General features: G+C 39.1%; 3 protein-coding genes and 1 non-coding gene across 6 annotated transcripts; 2 read left to right on the plus strand and 2 right to left on the minus strand.

Annotated features, from left to right (window-relative positions):
• Positions 1 to 337: 337 nt before the first annotated feature.
• gsr (glutathione reductase) lies at positions 338 to 7,350 on the minus strand. 2 transcript variants are annotated; one of them, XM_075481806.1, is made up of 13 exons: positions 7,033 to 7,350; positions 6,429 to 6,591; positions 5,548 to 5,574; positions 5,310 to 5,398; positions 4,393 to 4,462; positions 4,137 to 4,284; positions 3,955 to 4,009; positions 3,771 to 3,870; positions 3,418 to 3,672; positions 2,365 to 2,476; positions 1,378 to 1,509; positions 1,131 to 1,264; positions 338 to 999 (listed from the first exon to the last, which is right to left on the minus strand). In XM_075481806.1, exons 1-13 carry the CDS (start codon positions 7,125 to 7,127, stop codon positions 850 to 852), a joined length of 1,530 nt encoding a protein of 509 aa, XP_075337921.1. In that variant the 5' UTR covers positions 7,128 to 7,350; the 3' UTR covers positions 338 to 849. The 2 variants fall into 2 exon arrangements, with proteins under 2 accessions (XP_075337921.1, XP_075337922.1); XM_075481807.1 differs by lacking the exon at positions 7,033 to 7,350 and having other exon boundaries at positions 6,437 to 6,488.
• Positions 7,351 to 8,664: 1,314 nt separating this feature from the next.
• On the plus strand, positions 8,665 to 13,828 carry znf518b (zinc finger protein 518B). Its single transcript, XM_075481808.1, has 2 exons — positions 8,665 to 8,745; positions 9,170 to 13,828. Exon 2 carries the CDS (start codon positions 9,334 to 9,336, stop codon positions 11,800 to 11,802), a length of 2,469 nt encoding a protein of 822 aa, XP_075337923.1. The 5' UTR covers positions 8,665 to 8,745; positions 9,170 to 9,333; the 3' UTR covers positions 11,803 to 13,828.
• Positions 13,829 to 15,034: 1,206 nt separating this feature from the next.
• Positions 15,035 to 15,106, plus strand: trnae-cuc (transfer RNA glutamic acid (anticodon CUC)). The gene has a single exon. It is a non-coding gene; the product is annotated as a tRNA-Glu (tRNA).
• Positions 15,107 to 15,308: 202 nt separating this feature from the next.
• On the minus strand, positions 15,309 to 24,644 carry clnk (cytokine dependent hematopoietic cell linker). 2 transcript variants are annotated; one of them, XM_075480717.1, is made up of 17 exons: positions 24,512 to 24,644; positions 21,924 to 21,964; positions 19,888 to 20,041; positions 18,872 to 18,924; positions 18,720 to 18,768; positions 17,740 to 17,790; positions 17,624 to 17,658; positions 17,512 to 17,537; positions 17,340 to 17,423; positions 17,092 to 17,113; positions 16,979 to 17,003; positions 16,805 to 16,889; positions 16,708 to 16,724; positions 16,529 to 16,620; positions 16,376 to 16,453; positions 15,902 to 16,057; positions 15,309 to 15,814 (listed from the first exon to the last, which is right to left on the minus strand). In XM_075480717.1, the coding sequence occupies exons 2-17, from the start codon at positions 21,924 to 21,926 to the stop codon at positions 15,662 to 15,664; spliced, it is 1,083 nt and encodes a 360-aa protein (XP_075336832.1). In that variant the 5' UTR covers positions 21,927 to 21,964; positions 24,512 to 24,644; the 3' UTR covers positions 15,309 to 15,661. The 2 variants fall into 2 exon arrangements, with proteins under 2 accessions (XP_075336832.1, XP_075336831.1); XM_075480716.1 differs by having other exon boundaries at positions 17,092 to 17,116.
• Positions 24,645 to 25,389: the final 745 nt, after the last annotated feature.

Below are 25,389 nucleotides of genomic sequence, written 5' to 3' on the forward strand. Positions count from 1 at the left end.
AGGATAAATGCATTAAATATCCACAACAGTGGTGCACCTGCCCGTCACATAATTAAGAGGGTTATAATTAAAAAAAAACAAACAAAATTCAGTTTCATCACTGCTTACCAAAACTGTAATCTGTTAAGAGTTGCTTCACCTGCCAAATCAATAACATGACTTTTGACTCAACAGAATGATCTGTCTTAGGGTTTAAGCAGGAATACAGCTCCCTGAGTGAATGAAGTGGCCCGGTCATTGCCAAACCCAAATAGTTTATAAAAGGTTGTAAACACACACAGGGAAGGGCTCCTTAGGAGGGTGTAGTCACTAAAAGAGGAGGAAATGATTCCAACACTTATGAAAAAAACAAAACTGCAGGTTTATTGGATCTTTCAAACAGTACAGAAGATATATGTCAATACCTCGCACTTAATAGGTGTCTTAAAGAGGATCACTGTTTCCAAAATGAATTTGACAAATGGTTGACAAGTCAAACACATACACTAGGATAGAGGTCTTTTGACTTCTTATGCAATCTCGACAATAATAACTGCAAATTCATCACTTCCATTTTACAATCATTAAATTAGAATTCGGTCTTCAGTGAGTATTCAAGACCCACAGTCCAGTTTAATAGGGTCATAACTCAGAGTTGGTCCTTTTAGCTATAAATTAGAAAAAGAGTTCAACACTGTATACAAATAAGGTCACTTAAATGAGAGAAAATGGAAGCATGCAAGTAGTTTCGGAAGGTAAGTTGTCAAAGCTGATGTGAGAGCAGTATGGAGGCGTGACTCTGTCCTGGTGTATTTGCCTGGGTTGCTGGTCTTATAGGGAGGTAGGGAGGAGGTGGGGGCTGCGTTTGCATTAACGCATCGTGACAAACTCCTCAGATGAGGTGGGGTGAATGGCGACGGTCTTATCAAAGTCTGCTTTAGTAGCCCCCATTTTGATGGCCACAGCAAAGCCCTGCAGCATCTCGTCACAGCCGAGACCCTGCATGTGCAGGCCCACCACCTGGAGAAATGAGATAATTCAGGAGTTTAAAAAAAAAAAAAGAAAAAAAGAAAAGGCTGCAGAACACTTAGCACAACAGAATTAAAAAATAAAGACACTGGCAATTTCTTTAATTAGACAGAGTTACTTACCTTCTCTTCCTTGCCCACACACACTAGCTTCATGATGCACAGACTCTTCCTGCTTGTGATAGCATGATACATTGGAGTAAAAGAGGTCTTGTAGATTTTCACGTTCTCCTTTCCGTTGGATTTAATGGCCTCCTCTGTGACACGTACAAGAATAGAAATTAAGCAAATGACTTACATGGCCAGTAGGTGCAGCCTGTGGTAAAAATGTAATCCCAGGTAAAGAAATCTTTTTCAGGGGTGTACTCACCCTCCGTGAGGCCCACAGTACCGATGGGTGGGTGGCTAAAAACCACTGTTGGGATGGTGGAATAATCCAACTTAGAGTCCTTTTTGCCCTCAAAGAGTCTGTGTGACAACTTTCTGGCTGCAGCAATGGCAACTGCCCCAACAAGCAACATATTAGTAAGGCCTGAATAACAATAAATGTGCTACAAAAACATTCCAGGTCTCCACAAAGGATAAATGTTATATTCTAAACCAGAAAAACTGGTAAAAACCAGTGCTACTGCTACAGTATTTTGTACAGTTTGCTGGACATATCTCTCCACTTGTAAAGTATCCAGAGAAAAGTAATAGCTAAAAAAGGTCACGACTCCAGCAAAATATGTAGCTCGAAGAACAACTTAGCTGTGACACCAACACGCTTCAGACACACAAATGAAGGCAGTTTTCAAAATGAAGCAGACAGGTGGCTGGAGTTCTGACACCAGTTTTGATGACTTTTGTTCAGACAGTTTAACAACCTCATTTGTGCTTTTTGGTTCTGATCAAAATAATGCTTTAGCACAGCATCCTGACAAAAATGTGTGCCCTTTGTAATTAGCAAGTATATGTTTTCTGTATATGTTCTCACTTATGCCATAATTTCAGTGGATGAGAGCCATTTCCCCAATTTTAGTTCATACAGTTCATCCACTTGTGTTTTAAAATGAACTATATAACCTCACTTAAGTCTTGCCTTAAACAGAAAGCAAATAAAGACCCAATATCTTTGAAAAGAGTGACCTAATCTTCGTAAGTCTGACAAACTGAAATGTCCCCTTTGAACATATTTATTAACCTTCCAACTTATTAATATTAAAAGTGCCTTTTCAGTATAAAAACAAGTGCAGAGCTTTAAAAGATGAATACAAAATCATTCTTAAAGCCTTTAGTTTTGAAAAGTTCAGGCTTCAGACCTTCATGCTGCCCAATTTCTAGGAGGATTCTGTGTGTTGTTTGTGCTACTTCCTACCAGGTGTGAGAAGAGCTTTGCCGCAAACGTCCCCGACAGCGTAGATGCCCGGTCGAGTAGTGTTCTGATATTCATCCACAATGATATGGCCTCTTTCGTCTGTATCCACGCCCTAACAAACAGAGGGACAAACCATCGTACAGTCACTATGAATCAGCAAAAAAAAACCTCAGACAAAATTTTCTCCCTGAAGCATTCAGCTAAACCTGGCTTTTCCATAACATGAAATCGGACACATGAAGCAAACAGCCAACACTGCCTAAGATACGGCATCTCCCTTAATGAGCAGCGTTGATTGTAAATTAGGAAGAAGCAACTCAGACATTCTGCCGGCAACATAAAACAACAATGACTCAACAGACTGAGCAGGATTAAATGTAAAACCAAACAACACAGGGCAAATGCCACCCTCTCCTCTTTCAGAGTCTTGGGAGCCACAGTCCTCACAGAAAGGTGCGGTAACATTCATCATTGTTTCTTGTTTACTAAGTACAGCTTCATAGCTAAGCAGCCGCTTTGACAAGTCATTTATGTTCTCCGTCACCTTAAAATTGTTAGGTTAAAAACAGCACGAGTAGATGATTTTAATTAGGTTTGCACTAATTTAAATGATACTCTTTGTGATAGTAAAAAACAAAACAAAACAGCAGCCTAAGAGCTTTGTTGCAGGTAAATTTCACTTGTTAAACCTAACAGACATCATAACGGTAGTTATGCGACTGCTGTCTGGTTTTATTTCCACATCATACTTAATCAGTAGCTAAATACCATTAGTTTCTGGTTTGTGATACATGTGCGCTTAAGAAATAAACTCTAAAATGATCTCAGGAAATTTAAGAGTGACAGAAGAAGAACTAACAGTGGTGATACTATGTTTTTAACTCACCATCACTGTTGATTTGGTGACTCTGGTGAACATTTTACACCTTTATCAGCTTCTAAGTTAAAGCTCTACATCAGGAACAATAACTTTTTTTTCCCCACCCTGGCAGCTGAAATGTTGCCAGTTGATACTAGTCTACATAAGTCGACCATTCACGAGCAGATCCTTACTATGCCTCCGATATTCAGTCCAGACGTATTGGGCTGCCTGCCAATGGCCCAGAGAAGGCAGTCCACTTCCTCGATGGTGCTGATCTTCTCCTCGTCGTCCTTCTTCTCTGGGTCTTTGGTGACGAGCGTCACCTCCAGGCCTCGGTCTGTTTTACTCACAGACTTCACCTGAGTGTTCTTCCACAAATCGATGCCGTTGTTTTGCAGTTCTTTGGTGCAGTTTGCGCTTATGAAGGCATCAAAGTTCCTCAAAACCTACAGAGAGAAAATGGGAGCACACGTGGACACATTACAGCAGGGTGGCACACCAGCAGTTGAAAGAATCATGCGCTGGGAATCCGTTTTCTTCTTACTCCTGTCTGCCGAATAATGAGGGATGTTTTGGAGCCCAAGGTGGCAAGAATGCCTGCCATTTCCACTGCAATATAACCAGCTCCAACAATCACACTGCGCCTGTCGGGAAGGCAAAACTTTTAAACACAGATCCAAATGTTCCTGTTGGTGTGAAGAACACTAGAAATGATTTGAAAAGCTTACTTCGGAAGGGTTTCGATTTCAAAAAAGCCATCACTCGTGATGCCCAGACATGCCCCTAAAAAAGTGAAAAGGAAAAAAAGAAAAAAAATATTTTTGTAAATGTGTACATTTGAACAAAGGATTAAATCAAAAACTACTCAGTCATGGAGGGTAAACACAAACTTGCTGCACCTCAGTCTTACCTGGAATTTCATCATCAGTCAGAACAGAAGGCTGCCCTCCAGTGGCTATGAGGATGTGAGGTGCCGTGTACTTTCTTCCATTAACCTCCACAGTAGGATCAGGGTCGTCTGTAAACCTGGCATAGCCTTGAATGCTATGGATTTTAGCCTGGAGAGGAGCAGGTATAAATACGTTCACAATTATTTTCAGACAAGGAGAAAAAGTTATACAAACAAGTCAAATATTTCCAACTTGTGACACACAATTTGAACTCACCTTGTCAAGATTGTTGCGGTAAATGCGATTTAGGTGTGTTACATATGCATCTCTTTTGGCCTTAAGAGTTCTGCAAATAGACAATAAAATATCATCAAGGCAGCCGAGGCATTTCATTTCATCTATACACAACAAGCACCTCGACCAGGAACACCATTCCAAATGTAAACGGTCCCTTGGATGCGGCTTGAAGAAGCTGTGCAGCTTTTGTATAGGCTACACTAAGAGTACTTTAAAATACTCTCACATATTATATATATTACCAGATCACATTTCTTTCTATCTTTGAAATATGGTACATAACAGATTATTCATGTTTTTTTTCTGGACTTTGGAATTTCAATGGGATATCAGTACTGCTGATGCATCTTACAGAGGTGGGGAAAAAGAACGACACACGCTGAGAAGAACAAACAATGCAAACTGAAAAGGGCAGCAGAGTTAAATAACTTATCTGGCATAGTTCTGAAAAAAGCAAAAGCATTAGAAGCTTCATATGGGTATCATTTGTTGATTTAGTAATTCAGTGTAGCCTTCCTCGGAGTAATGTGTCGCAATATCACGGATAACTGCTTGTTCTAACATACAATGGAAATGGAAATACAATTGCCCACACAGGCACACCTTAAAAAGATGCCCAGCCTTATTACCATGTTTTGTTCCTCCGACTAAAATTTGCAGTGAAACACTCCCTCTGGCAGCTAATCTTTTAACCACCATCTGGGCTCAGCTACTTTATACGCAGAGATAGAGAAGTGGGCAAAAGTGAAGCAACAAAAGAGCAACAGATGGAGAAGTTGTTCTATGAAATGAACACCGCTTTGTTCCAGGAACTGCCCTACCAGCTTACAAAAGAGCTCATTGTAGTTGTATAAAAAAAAAATAAAGACACAAGACGCCAACAGACTGAAACTTACTCCCAACTGAAACGAAAATTTCCAGCTTCAAAGCCATAATCGCTGTGATCATGTAGATACTCTGCATGAACTGCTGCATTCCACATAACCTAGAGGAAATCAGATAGGCACTGTGACTTCCTTATGCTTTCACACTTAATATTTTACCTTATTCAATTTAAGAATACAGGCACTCGGTTCAATTTTAAACTATCACAAGGAGAATGGATAAAAAAAAAATAAAAAATAAAAACTGTACCTTCTTGGGAACACAGCCAACATTGACCTAAGAAAAACATTGAAGGAGAGTAAATTAGCTGATTGAAACCTTGACCAAGCGACATGTAAACACACGCCACCCGTTACAGAGAACATCTTAGAACAAAGCTAGAAAAAAAGTGAAATTCAGGTAGATAAACTGCAAAAGAGTCCGTGTGCTTCAGGAGACAGATAGGGACTACAATATCAAACATTTGTGGTCAACCACTAAGTCCCTGTGATATTTATTCAAATGAAAAAGATAGAAACAATGAGTTTGACTGGCCATTGGTAAATCTGCTTTTCATCATCCACCATTAACAAAACTACGTGACAGAAGCCCCATTTCCTCATTTTTCACCAAAACTAGAAAATCAGTCTTGTAAACCGTCTTGCCTTTACGCAATAACAATGTGGTTCAAGTGTTTTAGAGGAAATCTGTAGCAACATCTCTTTGTCGTTAACTTGTGTCACACAAACTGACACATTACTCTAATGATCAGAGACATAATAACGATGTATGATACGTGTAATTCAATAGCTTTAGGAGAACTATTTCAAAAGTAACGCGAACAGTCGCAACATTCGTCCACAACTATATTTCAAAGTGTTTCGAGACACCTACGAATACAGACACAGAAGGTGGCGACACTTTTAAACCTGGGATAATCCAGTCTGTGTAAAATAAAGCTGTGTGTTTCTGGCTGTGTTGTTGGCTGGGCTGCAGCTCCAACTGCTAACAAACCCACAATGTTAGTCACAATTAGACGTCAACAAAAGGAGCCCGGATGTTTCGCACTGAGCCTGGCAAACTGGCATGTTTGTGAAAGCTGCAGAGAAATGGATAACGGAGGTTTTTTTTTTTTTTGTAGTTTTACTCACGCAGGTACCTCCGAGTTTGTGGCTCTCGATGACGGCGGTGGACGCTCCGAGCTCCGCCGCCCGCCGAGCCCCAGCCAGACCTCCAGACCCGCCGCCGACCACCAGAAAGTCGAACCGGACCGTCTCCTGGTCCGAGGCCATGCTGCGGCGGATGACTTTGTGCCTGCGAAACGACGAGAAAAGTTCCTGTCTGAGTATAAACCGACTGGCAGCTCGCGTCCTCGATAGCTGGATTAATGTTGCCATAACCAGGAAGTTTGAAGGCGTGTGCGGTCGACAAATGTGGGGTGGGGGGGGGATGGGAGGGTCAAGCCAGAAAGCTACTGCTGTGTCATTGTGACTTGCAACAATGGTGTGTAAATCCCAGAAACAGTTTTCACAATTGTCATGATGATCTTAACATAAACCACTGTATGGCGGCTACAATAACAGGTGTAAATAAATCCGAGCATATTTTCAACGAGAATTTGAATAAATATGCAGATGACTTTAGGGTAATTAAGCTAGGACGAGTGAAGATCAAAACAAAGATAAACAAGAAAGCAAATTAAGAGTGAATATGCCACCTGTGAAGGTCACTGAATATCATAAATGTAACACTCACCGCGGTAAAGCCAGTGAAACGTTAGGAAGCAGTCTGTAGAGTCTTTTGAGCAGCATGCTTTTGTTTGTGTTTATGGCATTTCCCCCCCGATGCATCCACAGCGTGCCCGTGTTTATCTCTGTGTCCACTCTCAGTGAGCGAAGGCCCGTGGTTTGGATTTAAAGCTTCAACTACAAAAGCTTAAAACCACTTCCTGTGTCGTTAGCTGCGAGCCCACTGTGAGGCCCGTTACTTCAAACAGCTGCCATAACAACCGTTTATCACTGAACAAACACTAACGGCCCCGAGAAGTTAACATTTAACACAGGCAAAGTGGAAATGGTCATTTTTGCCCAAGAGAGGCGTGGATATCGTATGTGTCCGAGGCTTTACGTAATTTTTGTAACATATTTGGATTCTAACGTAAATTTCCCCGGTCAAACTGGAGGGTTTGCGCAGCATTTCTCCAAGAATACCAAAAATGTTGCGCCCCGTTTGACCAGCTGTTAAGTAAACATCACATGAACAAGTGTTTCCGGTTTAAACCTTCAAAACAATACCCAATCTCCAACGAGTGTCGGCTTACTTTGAAACGCTGTCTGATATTGAATATAAAACATAAATGCATTTTTTCAGTAATCTACTGGATGGCAAAAAAAAAAAAATACTTTAGGACTACCTCAAACCCTCATGAAGAAGATTTTATTTGACCAAAAATGCAAACACAGCCAAAACATTTTGAGTTCCACAGATATTACTTTTTGTTTTGAAAAGTCTCATAACACTTACAGTATGAATAAAATGCATTTAGTATATTCAGAATTTACAGTTGCTGGGAAAACATATATATAAAAACACTACCAGTAGAAGCTACAGCTGTATAGGTTCACTTCTTACTGTAAATAACAAAGTTAAATTATGTATCATCCTATATCTAATCATTTATTATCAATTACTTTGTTTAAATATACTTCCATTTTTTAATCCATATGTTGTATTGTGCAATGGTCTACTCTTTATCTGTATATCTCATTCATGGATGCTTATTTAACTGGACTATGTGTTTGTCTGGACTTGCAATAATGCCTGTAAACAGCCCTTAGTGAAAAATGTACTTAATGTATGTTACTTTTGTACCTAATGTTTAATGTTTCAGTAAAGACTACTTTATATCAGCAATCCCATGCAAGTTGTTGTCACTGCTGTTTTTCAGCCAAAAGTCACGCTGAGGATTCAAGTTCAAATGCAGAAGTTGCGATTGCTTAAAATGTTCATCTTTTAATTTCCCCAAGAATTGCATAAATAACAAGTAATGCAATCTTAATTATACACGAGTGGTAATTCGAATATAAAAAAATTTAAAATGTACTAAGTAATAACAAACTTTCAATCCAAAAGGATAAACTTTATCAAATTACGTTTTTTTTTTTCTAATTTAAAAAACGTAATCAAAATGAAATCAAGTCAATCTCTACAATATAAATGTAATTCGGTTATAAATGTGGCATTTCAAACTTGATCATAATTCTGTCGTTTATACTCAGATTTTTAGAAAAAGTAACCAATTCAAATCGCTTAAATTGGTTTATTTTTATTTCGCACTCTTATTTTGACAACAAGAGCTGCTACTTCCGGAATAATAGACGTATCCTAGCTACAGGCGGCTAATGGTAAGCTAACTCAAAGCGGTTCGGTTTGCTGCGCTGACTAGCGTCAACATCATCTCTGACTAAGGTATTTCCGTGTTATTTACTTATTTGAAGATTATATGTCAGACCGTAACGTTGTTACAATAAAGTAAAATCAGGTATGTGTGAGAAATTTGAGTCGTTTGCAAACATAAACATTGGAAAAGCGTACCGTCGTTCCCGAGACCCCTTCAATGGGGCCTTTACTGTATGCTCAAAGGAGGACAGTCTAGAACGGCGGGATGCAAATATGAATGATTGAATTCCGCTTGATTAGCCGCTTAGTTCCTTTTGGGATGCACAATCCGTGATTTTAAGACTAACAAGCAGCAGTCGTAAAAAAAAATGCTGCAAAAACTGTGAGTGAGGGGGAGGGGCTTTATGGGCCTCGTCTTCATGCCAGCACTGTGCTCTGTAGGGTTCAGTCAGTCATGTAGCTGTTAAATATTTTTTTCTACTGCTTCACACAGGTGGAGACGCCTCAGTTCGCAGCTCACCGTTGCATGAGTGTGTATCTGTCTGAGGATCAAAGCCAGAACATCTGGAGAAAATGGATGTTTACTCCAAGGTGTATTTGTAGCTTTGGAATCTGTGAGACCTGCTGCCAGATGACCAGTCCACCTCACCGCTCACCATGAAGCCTGTCAGCTATCAAAGCATGCCGTCATCTGTGAATGGTGGACATCCGAATCTGACATTGGACCACCTATTAAGCACCTCAAATGTGATGCGCTGCGAGAAGTGTGGATTTGCCTCTACAGATGCAGTTGTGTTTAAGAAGCACGTGATCGAGCACATGGGGACAAGATTTTATTGTTTTTATTGCAACAGTGTCTCTTTCAGTGAGGCGGAATTAAATGAGCACTTGAAGCAGCACACTTCAAAGTATCCATTCAAATGTCCCCACTGTGGACAGGGCTATATGAGGAGGCGGTGCCTTGTGAAGCACATTGATCGTTTGCATAGTAAAAATATTAGTCAAGGTCCTGCTAAGCATGGCATAACAAAAAGTTTACTCGTCCCTGTCTCCAGTGCCTTAACAAGTGCACCCACTGCTGATATGTCGCCACTTCGACCTCTTGTCCGGGTGACGTTACCCACCCCAGTTGCGCCTGTTGTCATATTGGGAAAAGATGAACAAAGAGGGAAGACACTGGACACAAATCTACCAAATGTAACCAATGGTAATGCAGAACGTGGGACATCTTTGAATGGACTCATTCAGCACAACAGGGCTCTAACGGTTTCTCTGCCAGAGGAAGTAACAATCCCAGCAGGCTGCCTGGTCGAATTAGTTGAGGTGAAAACTGTCAACGGGACGAAAGAGCTAAAGTTGAGGCTCGTCTCTAAACAAGAAAATGCGTCTGTGATAAAGGACACAAAAACAGCAGTTCCTCAAAACACTATAATGGGAAAGCCGTTATCATCCACATTACATCATCCGAACACAGTGAGGTCTATGTGTATGGGCGTGTGCACAGTCAACAGAAAACAGTCTGAAGCAAGGACAGTGAATGTGGAGCATCCTGCTGCTCCCCCAGTCAATATGACCAACAATCATTTGAACAAAGAAAAGGTTGGATTGAAAAGACCATCAGAAATAATCAACTTGGAGTGTAACTCAGTCATCCCAAACAAGATTCCCAAAACTATCCTCAATCCTGTAAGGGACATAAATAGTGGGATCAGAGTTGCACAAATGGCAGCTGTGAACCATAATGCAGCTTCTCCGACTGTCATCTCAGGCCGGGTTGCCAACAGATTGACCACTTCTCTGCATCCAGGCAGCATGGGTACAAGTGTTCAGAGAGTGGTGGATGAGAGAAAGAATCCAACACCGGAGCATTCCAAGAGCATCCCAGCCAGGAGGGCATCTGACACCAGCAATATAAAAGACTTGTCGACGGCTGTGAAGCTAGAACCGGGGGAAAGCCACCTTAAATGCAACAGTCCTTTGAAAGCAGCGGAGGTGGTGTGCTTGAACCAGCAAAGCACACCGTCTTCTAAATCCTCGAGTGTACCTGTAGCTGCAGCTGCCCAAGTGAGACCGTCTGCAATTTCAGTCAGTAAAGACAATGTTGAACTTAAAACGTTTCCACTAACGAGGACGCTAAACCATCCCTCACCAAAAAGAAAATCCGTCCTTTCTAATCACACAAGTTCAAAAATGACTACTTGGGCCCAGGAGGTCAGATCTCATGATGTAGCAAGAAGAAGAGATGTGCCAGAGCCTGAGAGTTTCCCGGTCATCTCCTCTGTGTTTTCATTAAGTGAACAGCCAGAGGGAGGTCAAGGTTCCATTCAGCCACTGGTCATGGCTCTGCGAGGCATAGTGATGGATAAGAAAGACAGTTCTGGCAGCACGACTCAAGGTAACATGAAAATAATTAATGGCACAGAGCAAATGGCTCCAACGTCCGTTCACCGTGCTCAGGAAGCCGCAAAAAAAGGATCCTTCACTCGTGACGTGTTACTGACAGAGCAGGCAACTCTGTCTTTAAAAGTAGAAGACCAGGATAAAGGTATTCAGCATACACCTGCGCCGACCCAAAATGCCAAACTTCTCAAGGAGGAAAACGATGACACTAAAACATCAGACACTACCACATGCAGTCACAGTCCAAATTCCAAATCTTTGGCATGTGAGGGATCTAAAACTGCCTCAAGTGTGGAGGAATCTACGACTGCAGATCCTGAGCATGAATCGGACAAAACCGAGCCTGACATCTCCTCAAAGTTCCTCACCATCTGTCTGAAACGGGTTCAGGTCGGCGTGTGGAGGAAACGCAAGAAGGGACTGAAACTTAGAATATCCAGATATAGACCTCAGGTACCCGTGGGCGGCCTCACTGATTATTCAGTTGGTTACCCGATGCCGCTGAGGCAGGACCAGCCAGTGAAACGACCGGGTCCGAACCAGCCGGTGGTGGTGCTGAATCATCCAAAGCCCCGGGCTTCTGCACAGGGAATGACCGCAGACACTTTTGCTGACATGGGCACCTCTGAAGCAGTTCCAAAGTGTCAAATCTTAAAAATGAGGCTGAGCAAAGTCATGGGACAGAAGTATGAAGTGATGGGATGCACCGTCGGAGTCTTTCCATGAAGACGTTTTTCATCCGTGGGAGAATAAGAAGTATTACAGTGGAGTTGAAACTTACACAATACTAAGGCAAATATTTTCTTAATGGGAGCATAATATTAAAAAATGATGGACGTCAACAACATTGTCTTATATGTATTATATGGAATATTCGTGTGCAATGCAGTTTGACTGCTATGAACCATAAAACAATGACTGTCTGCTGTTGTAGATTGCCGATACAGCAAGACACAGATGTTACGTACTGTTTCAGAAGTTTGAGAAACCAATAGATCTGTCAAAGGTGTTAATGCATGCAGTTAATTTGAAAATGAGGACTTTGTTTCATTTGCATTTCTAAGTTTCTTCTGGCACTTCCATGCATAAATAGCATTAGTTCACCTATAAGTGGTTGATTGGGAAAGACGGAGGTAAAAATGAGTTTTTAGTATTATGTCATTTCATGGGGGGGGGGGATGACTCCCGTGCAATAGTTGGCTCAAAGCTCCTCAGTGAAAATAAGTACATCTTTAGGTAATCACTACAACCCTGATCAAGTGAAGAACACAAGGCTAAAGAAAGAGCCGACCCCCCAGTCCTCTTGTGAAATATTGATCATCTTTCACAGTGTGCCCTTTTCTTTGCGTTGTCAGATGGCTCATCGCATCTGTGCTCGGGGCAATTTTTCAAATCTAATGGCCTCATGCCAAAAAGCTGGGTGCAATTATAAAACCTGGCCAAAAAGATGAGTGCGAACGTGTGCAGCAGTTGATTGTGTAGTGGTGAATTCAGAGACACTCATGTTACAAATCACGGGACGTGATGGACGGATAAACAAGCTGTGGAATCGTGTGGAATCTGAAGGGTAAAGCAAAATGTCATAGTTCTACTTTAAATTTGAGTATTATTGAATGTTTTGAGTTCCCTGGTATTTGCTATTTTGCTGACCATTTTTGGTCATCGGTTTTAACTTTATGGATGTAGCCAGTTGTCAAGAGGTGATTTGAAAGTGCCAATATTTTTTTTATTGTTGTGAGGCTAGAGGTTAAAGCTCAAATTTGAACCATTCCTGACACTCCAGACTGGTTGACGCACGAGAGACGTGAGCCAAGTAGCCACTTTTATATTTAAAACTACAGTCTAAAAAATAAATGACTTGATTTGTTTTCGTGCATCATTGTGCATTTTCGTTTTGTATTCTGTCTTTGGGGGAAATTAGTGTATGACATTGATGGCTTTCTGTTTTGTCATTGATTGTAAACGGGCAATATTTCATCCGACACGTTCGACTTTTCCATCCTGGAAATGACATATTCAGAAAAATCATTTTGGACCTTAAATTTGGACTTTGCACGGTGACACATCAAGAAGAAACCCAAACGTTTTAGTTCCCGTGGGAGAAAGAAAGACATTCACTTGTTTGTTTTTGGCCTTTTTCTGCCTGAAGATGCTCTATGCCTGCGGTCATTTTTTTTGAGCACTCGGAACCATTTGTACATTTTTCAAAAACCTCAAACGATCGTTGTCTTCTGTACCGATACTTTGCAGATCTGTTTCTCTTCTTATGGCAGCATTATGACACCTGTGTGTCCGTGTTTATAGTATAATCATATTGTACAGTATAAGGTGCTAGACCTATGATTAATTTATAGGTATTGGTTGCCCACAGTTTTTATCGTCTTATGTTTTTGTCACCTTAAGATTTTATTGTAAATACAGCTATAAATATAAAACATGACAACTGGTGTTCAGACTTGGTAGTTATGGCCGCCAGTGCACCATCATTCATGCTGTGCTTTCTTTACGCTGCAGTATCTGAAGCTGCTGTGCAGTCACTGTCATATATTGTTATTTTAATCTTTGAGAGTTCTTTCTGAACATTTTATCTGACCTCTAAGTCACTCCTTGTTTGTTGAGTTGTCATGTTCGAGTCAGGTGTTTTTAATTTTATTACACCATCAGTGTTTATTATCATTGTGATTCATGCTTTTTTAATAACAATTGTGTAACTCTTCTTTTTCTATTAAAAACGACTCAAATATCTTGGTTGCTATGGTTGTATTCTGATTGTTTTCTTCAGCAAATGGGTCGCAAATAACAGTTAGTGACTACATTGTAGCACTTTGAGATTTTATTGTAAATGTAAAGTGCGTTATAAATAAAATGTATTATTATTATTATTATATTACATTGTGACTCTGGACCATCCTGCGTAACATCAGCACAGCAAAGCCTTGAAACTAAAGCAGCTTAGGGGAGCTCAGCATGTAAAATGGCAGAATGTTTCGTCAATATGTCAGTTTGAAAGCTGATCAGGCTCAAGTGTTAATGCATTTCTGGTAAATTTAAAAAAAATACCACTGAAAGTTCAAAGGCTGAATTGTCAGCAGGGTTAAACCAGCCATGAATTTACTGTACTAACGAGTGCCAGTTCCCCTTTGATCAACAAGCGTCCTGCCTTACAACACTCCAGACCTTTTTTTTACCTTTGTTATCAGCAGTAGATGCCAGATCTGACCCCCTGGGAGACCTGTGTCTTAGAAGAAAGTCACACTTCAAACAATTAAAACAACTTCCCGAGATATGTATTAGCTGAAGTAACGGCCCCAGTCATGCTCAAGAATACAGGTTGTTAATTCTAACAGAGGACAACATTAGGAGAGACTCTGCCAAAAGCTTTTTTCTTTTTTTTTCTCTTCTCAGTGATTAACTGAATTGAACAGACGTTTCAGACATGGCTGAGTAGCTGTAATCAGACTAGATTAAATGTGAAAAATAATAAAACATTAGCACTGATAACTTGATTATATTTGGATGAATCTTTTAAAGAAAAAAAGAGAAACAATGCAGTTGAACTGTAGATGTACGAGCCATCTTGATTTGATTAGTCTGTGTATAATTAATCCTCCCCAGATGTGACTTTTGTTTTAGCTGATTCAACATTAAAGTTTGCCTGGGTTTTTTTATCTGCAATTTTTGAATGTTGAACATTTAAATACTTTTTTTTGTTATATTTTATTTTCTATATAGATAGGCTATTTTTATTTTGATGCTTTGATCAAATTTTATTTGTAATTTTTAAACGGTTTAGTGTATTTGCAGTCAGAAAAGTAATTTTTTTTTTTTGTATTTTATTTACCAACTTGTGTTTTTTTTTTGCATTAATTCTCACGCCAGCTTCGCAGTCATCTTTTTATGACCCATTTGTGTGGCCGGTTTTTTTTTTTTTTTGTGCGATGTCGTTATCGTTTCCATATCCCTGATGGTCTAGTGGTTAGGATTCGGCGCTCTCACCGCCGCGGCCCGGGTTCGATTCCCGGTCAGGGAACTTTGTTTTTGTGAAATTCCCCTGTGGAGTCTAAAGGTCTATTTTACCTTATATCCATTTTGGATATAGAGAGCTAATTTTGATTTAGTGGCCCAGACCTTACATTGTTGAGTATTGATATCACTTTATTCAAAGTGCTGAAATCACTAGTCAGTCGTGTAATAAGGAAACAGACAGCATCAGATTGCAAGTCTTTTTGTAGTATATGTAGTTTATTTGTAGATATTTGTATTTAAAATGATTTATCAAGAGACAAATAGCAATTATTTTCTTCCATCCTCAAATGTGTGTTTGTCTTAGATAATTGATACATGAAAAATACAATGTTCAAGCATTCCTTATCTTTGACATGTATCAAATCTTATTCTATTTCTATGTATAATTATTCAAGAAAAAAATGGCTGACCGGATTTTATAATTGATAGTTGGAGCTCTGAATGAAATTTACTTGTGAATAACATCTTTGTACACATTTTTCCTACATGTACATATTCTTTTTTACTGTATGTGAAGGATCAGACGAGGCTTGACATACTGTCTTTGCTAGTGCGGGTGCTACTGTAGGAGTTGTTCGAGATCTTTTTTCGTTATTGGATATGTCAGCACACAGCCGTCTGGGTAATTGATCCCGGACATGTTTCTCCCACTGATGAGTATTATTGGGAATACGGAGTGGAACTTGATGATGTTGTCCACAGAGTCAAACGTCTGAGGAGAAAACAAGATGTCAGCTGCTGAAAATGCAATGCTGAAGGGGGTGCATGTCAAGCTGTCTTTTCAAATCAGTCCACTCACATCACTTGATCGTTGTCCTGTTCCCAGTGCATACTTTCTGGTGCTCACGATGAACCGGATTTTTACATTATAAACCTTCTTCTCATGGTACACGACCAGCACCAAAGGTTCGCTGTTGGTGTTGACGGAGCAGTCTCGAACCAAAAACGCTCCATCCTAATGTGAGGAATCAGAAAAAGAGGACATGTTTAAAAGGAGTAGCTTAGTCTCACTCTTCCTGTGATATAACCAGACTAGGTTGTTGTTTTTCACTTTTCTTTAAGGTAAATGGTAAAGGGTATTTTGTTTCTCTTCTTTCAATCTTAAAACTAAAACTTCAAGCTTTCTCTTTTTGTATTTAATGCTGACATAAATTTGATGGGGATGTTCCCCTCAAACTATAGGCTGGAAAAAAGAAAGAAGTTGTTCTCCAAAAAGGTCTACTTGAGCTTTAGAAATGGTCAGCTACATTCTAAACTCGTTTCATAGAGATACCTTGTTCACCAGGTGTAAGGCGTGCTCAGCATCTGTGCGTTTACAAGCTCCAACGTACCAGTCCTCTTCACAGTAGGTCTGCCAGCAGAGTTCAGTAAGTAATTGACAGATGTCATTCTTTACTATTACTGTAAGCAGCAGCAGCAGGTTTACCTGAGGCCTTCTCACTGGACAGAAATCCCGCTGGTCAATGTCTTCTTTGGTTTGCGGCCACTCATGGTGACGGCGTCTTGACGGCACCCTTTCTTTAAGTAGGTGTTCATGTTGTTATGTTACTGAAATTGTAACTAGATAACGGTGATGATGATGATGAAAATCTCTAACATTCTTACCTAGGTTTTGATGTGACCTAAATAAAGAGAAAAAAAGCACATGTCAATGACATATGGTATAACTTTCATGGCCAGCTTGAGGATTTAAAGATCATACCTTTTGTCTAAGTCATGAGTTTCCAAATCCAAAGAATGTCTTTGATTGATTTGATGGGCTGGAGCACTTTCCGCAGCGTGTGGACCTAAAAACATATAAGACATGATTAAAACTTTGAAGTTCTCACCCAAATGTTGCACTCGTTATCATTCTAATCAGTTTTTCTGACCCTACCATTGTGTTGTAAAGCAAAATTTGCCTAAAAACAAACAAAAAAAATTGTTATGTTAAGAATTTCTTGTCATGTTAGCCATGATTGAAATAATTCTGCATGTTTGAGCACCTACCTCTACAGTTTCCCCCAGCTGTCTTCTGAAATAAAAAAAAAGAATACATCACATTACAGAAAGCAATCAGCCCACACTGTAATCTTTTTACTAACCAGCAGGTGGCGTCGCTGCTACACAATACAAAACTGCTGTATAAGGTTTTCTTTACATCAGTCTCACGGAGTCAAAAAGGGTCATGGCTGGCTACAACAAATGAAAACCAGCATTAAAGACTCACTGGGAGTAAACAGTGAAACTGAACTCACTGTTTCCTGCAGGATTCATGTTGAGCAAGTCCAGCAAAGTGGTTGACCAAGTCCAAGGTAAAAGATGAAGGCGATGAAGAGGACCTGGGGAGCACAAACTCAAAATGTAAGTCCATCTATATTTTGGTTGAAGTCAACTATGAATTCTTTGAATATCAGTTGATATGTCTACCTCTGTGATGGGTGGGATATCAGAATCTGAGAAAAGAGATTGTGTGTTTAATGAGTAATAAATCAACACAGATTTTATAGTTAGAAACAAGTGTGTGGCACAAGTGGTTTACCTGCTCATCTGGTGGAAGAGGTGGGAGCGCCTTATCTGTAAATGCAACATGTGAGTATTTAGGATGCTACTGTAACCTGGACGGAAAAAAAATGTTCAGCTGTTCAGTGGCGTTACCTAATTTGGTCTTTCTTCTGCCTGGCTTCATGTTTCTGTTTACAGCAGGCCCTACGTTTCAAAAGCAGAAATAAATGTGAAAGATAAACATTTAGACACTGAAGAGCAGTCTTAATTTGTGTGACATTCAGCTTGTACCCAGATTTCCATTTAACTGGGGTTCGTGGTTATTTGGCATTAGATTTTAACTCTAGAGGTTTGTAGAATGGTCTTAGAATAAGTGTTCTGCTGAGGTCACCAGCTGCAGGCCTGTTCATTAAAACCTTAAGCTTTGTGTTTTAGTACAACTTTACCTCAATGCTGGGGAAAAAATCCACACTAATGTAGAGCTACACAGTTACCACAAAATTAACATACTTATGATGTTTTTTTTAGTTTATCAAAAAGTTTCCTTTTTTAACAACCAGCATGCACCGAGGAATATTTATTTCAAATTTATTTGAAGTACTATTTTTGGCCCCCTGACAAATGTTAAATTCAACATTGTCTCTCTCTCTTGGATCTTGAGCAACAATTGAAATGGAAATCATCTTTGGCTAGTAGCTGCTTCACTTTGCTCATCAGTTTGCTGCTGTCTGCCCATGCAACATAGAAGGAATTTATCAGATGCTTCCCTAAAAACAAAGGTTTCACAGACCGAACTTTATACTGTGAATGTGCAGTAAAACAAATGCAGTAAACAAAAGGACCAGAAGCAGCTGCAAAAGGTGGGTGATAACTCTGTGTTCTAAGTATGATGACCAACCTGTTCAAATTCAGAGAAAGGTTAAGTCATTGATGAATTTTCATTATACTGGAAAAGTGAATCTTGTAGCTTTTGCTTAGCAGTGAGCTGACTCAATAATATCTATTTTACATAGATATCTGGATCAAGTTTGCTGCAATAAGTTCATATTTGCCAACATATCTAACATAACGGCAAAGCCTCTGACTTGTGACCATTAATTTAATATGCTTCAATAATGATATTTTACGTTTACCGGTTGTATGGCGGGTGTCTCTGGGTGGACGTTCAGGGGGGTTGTTACTCTAATTGACAGGAGAGAAGAGAAAAGTACAGAGTGCAGTCAGTGCAGTAGTTCAGTTGAGGCAGTACATTCATTCAATGAGCAACAAAAAAATGAAAGCTTACAGGAGAGAACGATGAAAGGCTCTGAGAAGACGATGACCTTGGAAGATCCCTGTCTTGAAATCAAACAAAACTGTAACTGTCATACTGTTATCAGTGGCGGGAATTGTTGTAGGTTCAGTTGCTCCTGCGTGAACGCTCATTTGAAAGGCACTGAGTTTGTTTTGTAACTCGGTCGATGCCAGTCCCAGTAGCACACTGCAGTACCAGACTGCACTAATTACAGAAGTGTGAACATTAAAAGCCACATTCAGTATGTAGTTGGAGACATGCAGCTGTGAGGCCCCTGGCTGTGGGCCACATCCATGCAGGAGAGTAAAAGGAGTCTGTTCCCACTACCCACTCCTCCTCCTCAGCTCTGGGATAATTGTAATCTCCCGCAGTCTGACTCAGCCAACAGATGGCCCTGGAGACCCACGAGCAGATCATGCTCACTCAGCATGAGCTCTCGCTCAAATCCATACTGCTCTCATTCTGTGCTGGAGATTTCTTTTTGCCTACTTTCTGTTCAGCTTCATTGTAATTATATTCAGAAGAGCTTTTCAAGCCTCTCTGTGTAAGCATGTGAAAGATTCACAGCCTGAGTGTTCTAAAGTGCAACTTTAAGATCAACTCTGGTCAGGTTTGGGACCTAAAAGTCCATTCGTATAGTTTTGGATATAAGTAATTACTTTTAATTTGCATGCATTGCATTTTTCCTACATTAAAGGAATGACAGTTTATCGACGTACATCAGAAGTTTGACTCACTACTAAAAAATTAACGGAATTAGTCTCACAAGATGGCAAATCAAAATTATGACAACTTTCTGAGTGTAATTATTCATTATGATTAGTATGCAGCATTTGTAATTATATAAAAAGTGATATTATAAAAGTCTTCTGTATTTTCAATTAAAAAAACAACACTCATAATTGACACTCATCTCAGAATAACCATCAACTGAAACTAGACTCGAACACCAAATACTAGAATGTAAATGACCTAAAGAGGAAGTGAAAGTGTTTGCCTGTTTATACCTGCATACTCCCTCTCATCATTCATGGGCCTTGCAGGAAGTATACGCACTCTGAGTGCTTCCTCATGGTCATCCACCACATCATACTCAGGCTCCTCTACGTTGTTATAGTTACCACATTTCCCAGTTCTGTTGCTGTCTCCCCTGAAGTGATCCTGTGAAGAGAAAATTGCCACGTATTTATACAGCGCACAATAAGTATACAATAAACCGTTTATTTAGCCTTCTTGATATTCGTGCTTCTTTTTCCTCTTTACATAATCCAGTATACAGTAATATACTCAGAGCAGACAGCTAGCGTTGGATCCTGAATAAGTGTGTACATGTAATAATAAGCACAGGAAGCAGCATAGCAGCAAAGTTACTCTTGATCACAGGTGCAAAAGAGTGACTCTGACACAATGTTGAACAATAAGCGCTGTCTGTTTTTGAAGTAATAGCGTATGGCTCAAAGTGTCAGCTGAAGAGCACCTGGGGTGTGGCTGGACAAATAGGTGTGAGGATGATGGAGCTGCACAATCAGTGGCTGCATTAATCACGCACAATCACACGAGCTTCTCTCATTCAGTTTGAAATCACTGTCCTCCACACTAGAGCTGGTTTGTTGAGTCTATTTTGACTTTTACCCCTGAGGAGATTGATGTTTGTGTCTAATAACAACAACAACATTCAATTTACACCTTTTTAGAGACAGCGACTCATACAATAACCACGTTTGGCCACACACGAATGGAATGATATAAGTTTATATACCATCAATGAACAGAGACTGGTGTTCAAAGCCTCTCCTTTTCCTATTGTGAATTTCCCCCACAGGGGATGAATAAAGTATTTTCTATTCTATTCTATACGTGGAAATGTTTCCATATTTCTAGTATAAATAGCTGTAGCAGTATTTATTATTCAGAAAAAACTGTTAGACAATTAGACAAGACTGCATCGACAAACCTTTCAGAGCTGCAGTGATAATATTGTTTCATTTAGATTTAGACTCCTTTGAAAGAAAAAGCCCGATTATGAAACAGTCCTTTTAACAAAAACAACAACTTCAATTTATGTGGCGTTTGTTTTGGTTTGAGCTTGGATACATATTTGTGTAGTTTCGTGCCTCTTTCTTCATCTAATATTGAATTCCTCTCGGATTTCTCAAATGCTTTGGAGCTTTGTGTGGTCTTTGAAAGAGTTCAAATGACTTTATCAAACACAAGATTTTTATCCAGTGAGAGTTGACTGGATTGTGTTTTTGTCAGTGTGTTGAAAAACTCTATCTCATCCCTCCTCGGCGCAGAAGCCTGCAACTATAGTGATAAAATCAATGGATTCATATGCCATTGTTAGTGTGAATTATCAACAGGGGTAAATTTGGCTTAAAGATGGATTATATACATCAGCCCAGCAAACTGCTCTCACTTTATTCTTTCATTGTATTTGAAATAAAAAAATGTATATGTAATGCAAGTATATCGAGATAAAGAAAAAGATAATAGAAATAATATAGACCGTTACAGTTTCAAATAAAGGCAAAAAATATCTTTACATAATTTTATCTTTCTTTTAGCAGCATTTCTGAGAAGCATAGGTCTAAGTCTGTTCAGTAAAATGAACAATAAGGCATTTATGTTAAGAGAAAAACAACTATTTTGATGTTTTTAAAGACCTTTTAAAGCCTCAAGTTATATATCTATTATAATTGTATTTGTAGTAACAGCTCATAGAAATAAACTGATCCAAGGCTTCCCTCAAATGACCAAATAGCGTTTTAAGCTAATGAATATTAAGGTGAATAATAAGACTAAACAAAATGTTGAACTTCAACCAAAATCAATTTAAAGTACGCTTTAAAGTACATTAAAAATACAGAGATTAATCCTCATGATTTTGGAGCATGAATGATAACAGAGTGGAATCTCCTTCTTTATTTATTTCTGTGCTAAAATGTAATTACACAGGGGGCTGCAGACTCCCAGAGTTCCCCCTGGGAACATTTGTGCAGAACCGGCGTGGGGAAACACTGTAGATACGAGCACCATAACTCACCATTATCACAGCGGACTCATTGCTGTTCCTGCTCTCTGCAGCTAACAAGGGGGTGAAACAGAAATGAAAAACATCATTAGTTGGGTGCTCTGCTAAAGAATGTGTCCTTCCAACACAGTTTGCCCTTGGATTTTTCTTCCTCAACAGTTAGACATGCAGAAGAAAGAGGTTTTCTATACCCCCCCCCCCAAAAAAAAAACTCTCCTGTTGCTGTCATTATGTTATAGTTTTTCACTTTTCACATTTAGAGGAGCCTGAATACATTTTCAATATTCGGCAAAAAGATATAATATTTGTCATTATCGTGATTTTTTGTTTTGAAACTAACGTCGGAAAATTTGTTTTTGAAACAAATGCAGCTTTTGAACAAATAAAAGGGCTGATGTTACTGAAATATGAAAATATTCTAAGAAATCAAATATGTTCAACATTTATCACGTCCCACTCAGCCTCCAGGGACAGTCAGTCATTCTACTTTAATTTTGTGTTAAGAAGTGCTTCCTAGTAAGATTGGAATTGGAAAACAATTCAAATCTGTTATCACTTAGAAATAATAAATACAAATATAATAGTTTTAGTTTGCAAGTGGTGAACATCGGTGATTTATATTATAATTTTAAACTCAGCATGAGTTTTGTAACTGAATGAATGAAGCAACAATTCATCCTTGGTTTTGTTGATTTTACAGCAACACTTGGTCTGGTACAACCAGTTACTTGTGGTGGGTAAAGTTATCAAAGCTAAGAAAGCTTTTTCTCTCTCAGGTTTGACACCTTTCTACTTGTTCTTCTGTTACATTGTAGCTTAATTGTGTGATCTGGTGGTCACAATGGCAGCTGGAGCACCTTCAGACATCAACAGAATTTCTGCACACATGCATCTAACATGAGACAAATTGGACATTAGTAATACTGTGAGGAATGAATGAGATAGTAACAGCCGACAATGCAGAGTGGCTGCAGGCACTCATCTATTCTTTCGTATTTATGATCTTTATCATGAAAATCAGATTTGGGAATATCTCTCATGTAAAAATGTTATTGTGCTGAGCCCGAATCAGACAGACCCTCATGGAGGAAAATAGGTCTTCAATGGCAACTAAATAGTGAAACGCTAGCATGGCTATCTAAAATATTTTCCTTTGATATTCTAAGAGGTATAACAAGATGCCATAATCATCTAACATGAAAAATTTTAAATTTTAAGCACTTCCTCTGCACATATGTATGTACGATGTGCTGATTTCCTTTCTATTTGCACTATAACTGATGGACCAAAGAAGATACAAATGACTTCATTTGGCTTTGAATTTTTACATTGGGGATGTCTGGAGCAGTCAACACTCAGCAGTAGTTTACATACTCCAATAACTTTATTAATGGCTTCCACTTCCAGTCAAATAAACATTGATCAAGTCTGACAACAAAGCAACTTAAGGGGCAAAAAAATGGCCGCTGCACTTAAACTCTTCATAGACACTTAGATCCGTGTCACATATCCTCCATTTGTTTGAACTTTAAAATGGCGTTTCCAAGAAAAGACACGGGAGAGAGGGAAAGTTGCTTAATATGAAACTGCTACTCTGTGACTGACAGGTTCGGATCTTTGAATCCATTTGGCTGAGGGAGAATAAAAAAAAAACGAGAATGAAAGCTACCCAAAATTTAAGGGAGGACATTTTAGCAAGGTTTAAGTGATTGTGAAAATACCAGCGCACATAACAGGCCGTAGGAAGACTCAGTCTGAGTGGAGGATTTAGGCTGGTGGGGTGGTCTGGCTACATTATAGAGCTCGCTGGGCCTTGGAGAGAGGGGTTGTATGAAAGGGACGGTAGTTAGATACTTGGAGTTACTATCTTGATTTATTTGGAAATTATCTTTTATATTGGAGATTTTTTATTTGGAGGTTAACGAGTTAGTCTGGAAAATAATCTCCAGCCTATTGGAAATGGCTGCAGAGGATTTGAGCCACCAGATCTCCAAAGTACTTGTTTTCTTAGCTATTAGCGTCAAGACTGCAGAGAGCCAGAAAAGACTCATTATGAGATGAAAAACATTAACAACAGAACGCCAAATAGGACACTGTTGATAGTAGGATTACTGATAATATGTTGGCTCTGATCAATATTTATGTGTTAAAGTCTTGTATCTCAAAGCAAGCACTTTCCTCTTTATGAAGTTAGCATGAGCAATTTAAAAAAAAAAGAGTTGTCTTACAACACTTTGTAAGAATTCATGTGAACATGGTTTACATGCAGTTGTACACATTAATAGTGTTCATGTTCATTAAATACATTACTGTTCTTTTATTATTATAAATCTCAATTTTCATCCATCTGTGACATGTTAAATCAAATTAATGCAAAGAATTTTAGAGCAACTTGAAGAGGCTTGATTCTCGAGTTTTAATACAAGCTAGATTTTCATTCTAAGCTGAAAAGATCCCGGTGTTCAAAGCCTCTCTTTTTCCTTTTTAAACACGTTAATCTATTTTTGCCAACGGCAAACTTGTCCCGTTACTGTCTCACAGGCTTTATAGACTCAGAAATATAGAATTTGTAAGTTGAGAACAATTCAGAAGTTACTTACTTTCTCAGATTACTTGCATCAAGTAGGCGTCCAGCAAACTCTGCCTCTTTGGTTTATGTTAGTTTGCAGGAATAAAGAGTTTTCTCCCTTCCCGTACAGATACAAAAACCATTGAGCGACTTAGACTCTATCAGAGTGAGGCAGCCCAATGCAGCAAACCAAAATAACTTCCTGTATGAATCAGTGGCCTTAAACTTGAGGTTTTGACTGTCTTTGAAAATAAGTGTGTGCGTAGGGCTTCATCATCTGCATTCTGTTTTGTTTTCTTTGTGTAGAAAGTTCAGAAAATGATTTTAGAAGCGTAATTTGAGGTATTTGCATTTCCCTCGTACAACATTCTCTTTTATGAAAAGTCAGCAATGGTTCCTGCGTTAAGCTTTTTGTCACACATCGTTGTCCTCCCCCAACAAAAAGTGTTTGTATGTATTTAAAAAGTCAACTCCATCAGTTCTGTAAAGCAGTGTTGAATGAATCTGCCACTGCAACAGGTACTTCTGTTAGTTATAGTAGGAACATACTGACATTTGAAACTCCTCAGAGCAAAAGGAAGCAGGGTGACATTTACTCTTTTCATCATCATCTAGCTTAATTTCTGTTTCAAACAATGAGTTGAAACCAAAGTTGAATTTGTGGTTATATTTAATTGAAGCTTAACCTTTCCAGGTAATATTTTTCTTTCGTGTTATATTTTCATTTCATAGAATAACCACCTAATAAAGTATTTCCTATTTTCCGTATTTCCTAGATTATAGACTGTTCAAAAGAACCTTTCTATTGAGATTTTAAGAACACAGTGTGATAGTTCTGTTTTATACTGGCTGATGTTTAAACCAAAATTCAGACCATGAGAGACTTTTAACTCTAAAAGCATTGATCGT

This window comes from Odontesthes bonariensis, chromosome 13 (genome assembly GCF_027942865.1).
Source record: "Odontesthes bonariensis isolate fOdoBon6 chromosome 13, fOdoBon6.hap1, whole genome shotgun sequence".
Taxonomy (NCBI): Eukaryota; Metazoa; Chordata; class Actinopteri; order Atheriniformes; family Atherinopsidae; genus Odontesthes; species Odontesthes bonariensis.

What these genes read in the sequence shown, in the direction of transcription:
- gsr (XM_075481806.1), bottom strand. Translation starts at nt 7,127, where the DNA reads ATGCATCGGGGGGGAAATGCCATAAACACAAACAAAAGCATGCTGCTC. An exon ending in GTTTCACTGGCTTTACCGCG is followed by an intron (nt 6,592 to 7,032) that starts GTGAGTGTTACA and finishes GTCGTTTCGCAG; the next exon opens with GCACAAAGTCATCCGCCGCA. An exon ending in GACTGATGATGAAATTCCAG is followed by an intron (nt 4,010 to 4,136) that starts GTAAGACTGAGG and finishes TCACTTTTTTAG; the next exon opens with GGGCATGTCTGGGCATCACG.
- znf518b (XM_075481808.1), top strand. Translation starts at nt 9,334, where the DNA reads ATGAAGCCTGTCAGCTATCAAAGCATGCCGTCATCTGTGAATGGTGGA.
- clnk (XM_075480716.1), bottom strand. An exon ending in TGATGAGAGGGAGTATGCAG is followed by an intron (nt 18,925 to 19,887) that starts GTATAAACAGGC and finishes TTTGATTTCAAG; the next exon opens with ACAGGGATCTTCCAAGGTCA. An exon ending in CTCTTCCACCAGATGAGCAG is followed by an intron (nt 17,538 to 17,623) that starts GTAAACCACTTG and finishes CTCTTTTCTCAG; the next exon opens with ATTCTGATATCCCACCCATC.